At 34.5% G+C, this 7826-nt stretch overlaps 1 protein-coding gene across 1 annotated transcript; it reads right to left on the bottom strand.

The window, feature by feature from the left end:
• Nucleotides 1–5201: 5201 nt before the first annotated feature.
• Nucleotides 5202–7493, bottom strand: LOC143604746 (F-box protein At1g67340-like). The gene is made up of 4 exons (XM_077081135.1): nucleotides 7294–7493; nucleotides 7027–7186; nucleotides 5845–6148; nucleotides 5202–5554 (listed from the first exon to the last, which is right to left on the bottom strand). Exons 1-4 carry the CDS (start codon nucleotides 7467–7469, stop codon nucleotides 5202–5204), a joined length of 993 nt encoding a protein of 330 aa, XP_076937250.1. The 5' UTR covers nucleotides 7470–7493.
• Between the last annotated feature and the right edge of the window lie 333 nt (nucleotides 7494–7826).

Here is a 7826-nt window from a genome sequence, read left to right as displayed (position 1 = left end):
AAGGTGGGAGCTCCAGTGCATAAACTTCTGCACATGCTGACACTGCCGAGTCACTGGAGCACTATCTTTCAATTCCACCCAAGACTGTTGAACAATCGGATCGCATTAAGAAAAAGCTCCTCATTATGAAGAATTCTAATCAGAATGTTGAATCGTCCGATCATCCAGACAAGTTTATTGTCACTTTTCAGAAAGGATTCTCAGATAAATATGGTGATCGTTCTGGAGTCATGTCATGGGGTTTTGATGCTAAAAAGAACATGTGGTGGGTTAAACGCAGGTCAAAGAATACTGAATACTATAAGAATATGAAAGACTTCGGATCTTGGACAAAGGTAGATCTCAGCGACCTGATCAACGCTCCGTTCCACAACCCAACTCATGACAAGCGAGCTACTGATTTCTGGAATTTTCTGCGACGTCAAGTCGATAATGGGTTCCCAAACATGAAGACTGCTGATTCATTTCTGAAGAAGGCTAAGGGGGTTAGGGATCCAAGGATAGGAAAGACCATGGTGAATGTTATGTGGCCTGCAACAAATAAGGCTACTCATATTCCTTTGCCTAACGCCATTTCGGATGGTACCCTGGATAATATGAGGTTCTGGATGTTTGATAGTGAAATTTCTACCGTTTTCATACGCTTACAGAAGGGTAAAGGGCAGTACAGGTTTGTTGATCCGAGAGATTTGCTCAAGTTTGGAGAAAGAGATATCAAGACCCTCAGCACATTTCAAATCATTGCTGATCCAATTTTTGAAACAGATGCAAAGGAATACACCAATATGGTTGCTTCCATTATCATAACTAGATTTTGGGCAGGTGGTTTAAAGGATGCGGATATAGATATCATGGAACACGATTGAGAACGAAGCTACAAACCAAGAGAGAGATTGTTGGGTATACTTTTGGTGGTTTGTACTTAGTATTATGTTAAATGGGTTTTGTGTCTGGGCTATGTATGTAAACCGAGATTCTTTAATGATCTCGATGGGCTTTATGTTGGGCTAGGTTGTTATGGTTTCCCTGTATATAGATGATGTGTATAGGGTTTGGAATTGGCGGTTCACATTGTCATTGTGGTGAACGAGTTTGTGTAATCAAGTGCTTAAGCACATGACGTTAATACAACGTGTGTTTTGAAGCAAGATCCCGTGTTCTTTGCGTATTGTTATTAATTTTCTTGAATCACCCTACATTATATTCCGCAATAACGTTGGTTTGTTGACATCATATTGCATAGATTCGGTTTCGGGACTTACAACTGGCACTTTTAACTTTGGTAATCAAGACTTCAATACTCTGAATAAGTTTAGCAACAGATTCACCTTGAACATGATTGAACATGTTGAATTCTCCCTTCAACATTCCCTTCTTGTTGTTTCTCATTTCAAGATTTCCTTCAAACTTGTTAACTAAAGCATCTCAAAGTGACTTGGCTGTGGTGTAATCCCTTTAGGTTAGTGCAATTTCACGCGAGAGACATACACTAAGAACACCGAAGGCCCTATTATCTTCATTAAGCATTCTTCTGCCGGTATCATCATAATCAGCCACCTGCTTTAGAACTTCACCATCAGCACTCATAGATGTGGGAGTATATAGACCCAGCTCAAATGGTCTAAGGAGATTATAGTCAATGATTTTAAGGTAGTTCTGAAATCTCCACTTGAATTCGTCAAAATCACTATCCCAATTCATTAGTTTTGGAGGCTTTGTTGTAGTTCCGGCCTCGTTTTCAAACATCACACAACTCCTTACGGCTTCGTTACTGATTTCTGCACTTGGGTTGGCCATTTCTCAAACAACTTTAAGATCAAACACAAACACACTGATTTCTGCTCAAAACACAAGTACAAACTGTTCGAATGAGTATTCGAATGTTAAGTAATTGAACACAAGGTATTCGAATGAACAAGTAGCTTCTGAAAAATGGTTTAGTATGAAACAATCGAATGACTTGATATTCGAATCAAATGATCTAATTGAATTAGATTGTATTCGAATCGAATGGACTATTCGAGGTATTCGATTCGATTAGAATGTGATTCGATTCGAATGCCATCTGGACTTGATTTGATATCAACTTGTATTCGAATCAAATGAGTATTCGATTCGAATGGTCTCTGGATTCGAATAGGCTGACTTGATTCGATTAAGCTTGAGTTCGATTAGATTACAATCTGTATTCGAATCGAATGGTGGTTCGATTCGAATACACACTCGATTCGAATGGAATCTGTACTTTAGGAAGGTACAGTATGTACTTTCCTGCCATCCTTTTTCAAGAAATCCCTTTTGGTGAATGTCACTTCTTTCAACTTTGACCCTTTATGGATTTACACAAACCCCAATATTTTCACACTTTTAACCACCCTTTATGAAGATCTTGAACCTCTTTAACCTAAATTACATGTACTTTTAACACAAACTTTTGAATCTTTGAAGCTTGAACACACTTTTTATGAACTTTTGAGAACTTTTCTTGAACTTTTATGAACCCGAACCCACAAACCTTCTTGAAAATCCATGTTTTTACACAAACAAGACCAAAATCCAAGGTTGTGACCCAAGATCTACAACTAGTAGATCCCGAAAGCTTTGATACCAATTGTAGGTCCCTTGACAGGATCTAACAACACACAATTATTACTAGTTATCTTGGATCAACCTCTACACTAGTTGGCAGAAAGAACTAGTTATGACCGAGATCTCGGATCTTGTTTGGTATTATTATTGCCGTGAAGAATGAGAGAGAAGAGAGAGTTTGTAAGTAAGTAGATAAGGTTTCGCCAAAGGTTCTACTTGTGTATGAGATACACACACATTATATAGTGTATGTATTCTCATGCACATTCATTTCATAATAAAGGCCCAATGGGCTCCAAATACAAGTGGCCTTGGGCCCAAACATACATAAACAAGATTAACTAAACCTTAACAAAATACATGTTACAAATACAAAAGACTAATACTAGAAAATGGGGGGCCTTACATGAGCTAAGGTAGAGTGCGGTCCGTTGAGCTCGTAAATAAAGTATATTTAAACCCTAGAATAGTTTAAAACGTTTTTCGAAATTCCATCAACAATGATATGCATTGTGATTGCTTTATTATAGTTTGACCTTAAGGGGGTGTTTGGGATTGCTTCTTGAAATTGCTTATGGCTTTTTGGAGAGGCAAAATGTCCAAAATGCTCCTCCAGAGCTTTTAGGTGCTTTTGGAGGGGCATTTTGGATATTTTGCCTCTCTAAAATGCCATAAGCAATTTCAAGAAGCAATCCAAACATGCTCTAAATTGTCGTTTGATAAAATTTTAGAAGAAAATACTAACAACATTTTTTCTTATCAGAGTCTAGAATTAAAATTTTCTTATTTCGTCAACGATAAACTTTTTCACCATTAATTTTATAATGCTTAAAACAAAACCTTTGTAAAAGCTCACTGATCAGTACTGAATTTAAAATTTGATAAATTTGGTTTTCATTCAGTTTTGTTACTTCAATTCATAAAAAGGTAATAAGATACATTTAGTTTAAATTCAAAGCTTTTATCCTTTTGAAAGTAAAAAGAATAAAAACATGGAATTAATATGAATAAAAATAATCTTACTATATCTATATAATTGTTTACCAAAAAATCCTAGATGTCGCTCTCAGGTGGTTCCCCTCATTCTCTAGAGTCACCAGATTGCTTGATTTATAAATGGGGCTTTTCATGCATTTGATCCGAATTCGCGGGTATGGGTTTAACCAAACCCGGATAGTCTTTAAATGGGTTATAACATCTCACTTAATTGTAAATCTATTTCATAAACAAACAATAATTTTCGCGGGTCATGGGTCTCACCAAACCCGGATAACCCTTAAACGGGTAATAACATCTCATTTATTTGTGAAAATAGCCCCTTAATTATCAAAGAATAATTTTCACGGATTATGTGTCTTACCAAACTCTAATAGCCCTCAAATGGGTAATAAGATCTCATTTATTGATAAACACTTTCATTATTAAACCCTAATCTAATTTATTTGCCTTGCATGTTCTTCGTTGCTGGTCTATCATCTCCATCGTCGGTTAACTTCCAATACTACCCACCATCGTCAACTAAATCAACGCCTCTTTTTTCATTAGACAAATATTTGTGTTCATGTTTGTACATTTAAAAAAAATCAACATGCTCGAGTTCGTTTATGTTTATTCGCTAAAAATCTAAAATACTTAAACATCTCAACTGATAAAACCAAGCGTTAGAAAATATAATAATAAACTAATATATATGTATTAAATTAAAACAAAATTATGTTAAAAAATAAAATAATTATCATAAAATAACAAAACGATTAAAAACAAAATTTTAAATAAACTCTCGTAACACGGGAAGATCAAACTAGTGATTAATAAACGGCGTCGGATACCTTTTGATGTTTGCATGTTTCCCACAACCAAGTGATTTAACAGAAAAAGAACAAATAATTAAATAAAGTTAAATATCATTTCTTATGTTTTAGAATTTAAAATTTAGAAAGCCAACATGTAATACGTATGGTTATTTACATATATTTACATGCTTTAACTTTTATTTCAATTAATTTTTATTTGACTAAATTAAAATAACGAAATATAGAGAATATATGTTAAATTTTTATATCTGTTTCGTTCACTATATATATGCCTACATTTTTATAAACATTACATGAAACGTCCAGATACTCGTTTTGAGTCTCACCAACCTAACAACAAGAAACCTACAACTTAAATGATCATTTATTACAATAAAGTTCACTAAAAATAACAATAATATTCATTTTGCGGATTATATGTTACTTTTATCGGTCAAAACATCCTACTTTTTACCAAACTCATTTAGCTCATGAATACAACCACTAAATAAACACGTGGTTTGTTTTGATAATATTATTTAAACACATCATTATTATATAGTATTATTATTGTTAGTATTATTTTAAGCAATCAATACTTGATGTTTGTGTTCAGACATGATGATGAAACTATAATATTAGTCGAATTATAATTGTATTCCAATCGGTTATTATTCTAATTAAGATCAACTTTAAAATTAAAACTTTTATTTCATTTCGCTAGGCAACTACATTGATAATACCATAAACCTAAAAAAAAGAAAGCTAGAGTTGCCAAATTCCATAACTGCCCTTATTAGTTATTAGGTTTCCTGGCCATCATTCATGCATATATATCATATATTCCCAGCACCAGCACCAGCACCAGCACCAGCCAGCACCAGCATCGGCGTCCATGATCGGAAACATCAACAATGGTATACAATGCAGACGATGTCCGATCATCCAGTCACGCGCTTGGCATCCACGTGAACAGTAGTTCGTCACTTCACATGCCGAACACCTTCTGAACTCGTGCACCCTTGTCTCTACTCGCCCACAACCAACATACGAACAACTACGCAACGTCGGATCAGGAGTTAGACCATTGTACCAAGAAATTAGAAAGCGGTTCGCTGGATGACAATTTTGAGGCATGAAACCAAGCGTGAGACCGCTAACTGGAAGGAAGACTGTGTGCAGATTGTTTCGCCGCAGTCTGGGTAGCTATAAAAAAGTATAAATGATATTAAACAGTGCTTTAAACTTTTTTATTAATTGTTGTAATAATTTGTAAAGTGCAAGAAACCGAAAAAAGAAAAAACCTTTTTATACATAAATTCATTATATTCGGTCAACTTTTAATTCAGCCTAAAAATTTTCAAGATTAAATGACAAAAACCAGAAAACCCTTACGATTTGTAAGTACGACAAATTCATGCAATTATGCAATATTAGTCTAGCAATACCTGTGTTGCGCGACTCGCAGCTAATTCTTGAAGGCTGGCTTGCATTAAAATTAGGTCGCCTTCGGCAACATTTATAATGACACCGTAGCCGTCTATTAGACAATGGCCGAGTTCACGGAGGGCGTCCACGTGACCGAGGAAAGCGGCACGTTCGCAGAGAGTGGCGCCGGCTATGAGGTCTTTGAGGGCGCCAATACCACCGCTACCATTGAAGTAGATTATGGAGAGTGAGTATAATGTCTGAGCGTGAGATTGAATAGCCGCTTTTGCCATGAGTGAAGCTCCAAGTTTGTGGTTGTAAAAACAGTAAAATTGAATCTGTACAAAAATATAAATTATTAATAATATTTGAAAAGTGAATTTTATTAATGAATGTTAATATACGCACGCATTTTAACATTTAATCATATACTGTTTTAAAGAGCTATCTGTATAGTGGACAGATAGCTGTTTTGGTTAAAATTTTATAAAATTTGACCGTCTGTATATTATAAGAATGGCTGTCCGGATAAAAATCAAATAATCGTTTTGACCTATAAACTTTAGTGTTTGACTGTCTATATGGTCAGGACGGTCGTCCGGATAGAGATCGGACAACCATTTTGACAAAACAAAAATAATATATATGGTCGGCTATGATCAGATCGGCCATTCGGATATTGGTTGGACAACAAGGCCTTCCGACCAAATTTTTATAGATTTTATATTTTTTTCCAAAGAACTGTCAAGAATATTTTATAAACAATTATTTAATGTTGTAAAATCAGATAAGTACGTGATACAGTTATAACATGACCCTTGCCATTAATTAATAGTTAACACTTAATAGCATGCAAAATGTGCAAGTGACATTATCCTCTAATTAAACTTTTTCTTATTTTAACACCAAATTTCTTTTAATCCTTATATATCAATATATTTTTCTTATTTTTATATATAAATTTATTAATGTTTAGATGTTAATATCTTATATATATATTTTTTTTTGTTTTATATGTTAAGGCTGTTTAAAAAATTAGATAATTATTTTGAATATTATTACGGTTTCGGTTGAGCGCGTGCGTAATTATCTTACATTTTTGTACAACGTTGTGTAAACGTTAATTTTTTCGCAGTTTAACGAGTCCATTTCATCGATCATTTAATGCACCACGTCGCGCGAATTTTAACACTAATAAAAAATTTTAAAAACTAACCATGCCCATAATGTAAAAGGCTTCAACATTTCCGGCATCGGCACACCGTTCAAAGAACCAGTTGGCGGCCGATAACATCCCAGGTTTCACCGCAAATGTTTCTGCCGAAGCTTTCGACAACACAAACGGATTGAGCCCTAAACAATTGAACCTTTTGCACCTGTTTCACACGTACAACCAACAAAACATGTCACATTAATCTTTTTTTTATAATTAAAACTTAACACACGACACAAAAACGTTTACATTAATTTCATGTGTTCTTACACTAACAAAACGGCTATAAAGTCAGCAGGACATTCCGCAGAGACGACTAGTTTCATAAGAATAAGCAAAAGGATGTCGTCTGGCAGCATATCAAAGAAGTTAAAGCGACCCCTTTTACGACTGTTGGTCGCCGGAGCTCCGTTACTTGGATACAAAAACCCGCGTCGAGATCTCATTTCGTAAGTTTTTATTTTAAAAAAGGTATTATTGTCTGAAGACAAGACAGTGATGGATGTTGACTAGAGGATTTGGTTATAAGGGTTGGAGCTGGTGACTAAATTACTATAATACCCTTGGGTTATACTAATTTCTGGTTAAAAGTAGCAAACTTTTTAAAATATTAATTGTAACGGTTATTAATTATTATTGTTTATTTTTCAAAAGGTAAGGCACTCTTGGTTTTGATTATTTTGATGGTTATTATGGATTAAAATCTTTCAGTCAACTCAATATTAAATTCTGTCTTATAGTATTATGTACTTTCTCATAACTTGAGGTAATATCATGATTATATTACAACCGGTTTTTCTACA

This window comes from Bidens hawaiensis, unplaced genomic scaffold (assembly GCF_021521415.1).
Source record: "Bidens hawaiensis isolate Kalapana, Puna unplaced genomic scaffold, B.hawaiensis_p1.1 tig00066401_1, whole genome shotgun sequence".
NCBI classification, from domain to species: Eukaryota; Viridiplantae; Streptophyta; class Magnoliopsida; order Asterales; family Asteraceae; genus Bidens; species Bidens hawaiensis.
The sequence above is the reverse complement of the archived record's forward strand: the minus strand, read 5'-3'. Positions and strand labels throughout refer to the sequence as shown.

Excerpts from the sequence above, each read along its gene's own strand:
- LOC143604746 (XM_077081135.1), bottom strand. The coding sequence starts at position 7,469 with ATGAGATCTCGACGCGGGTTTTTGTATCCAAGTAACGGAGCTCCGGCG. Across the intron at positions 7,187-7,293 it reads TTTATAGCCGTTTTGTTAGT|GTGCAAAAGGTTCAATTGTT; the intron begins GTAAGAACACAT and ends CGTGTGAAACAG. Across the intron at positions 5,555-5,844 it reads CCTTCAAGAATTAGCTGCGA|TCTTCCTTCCAGTTAGCGGT; the intron begins GTCGCGCAACAC and ends ATCTGCACACAG.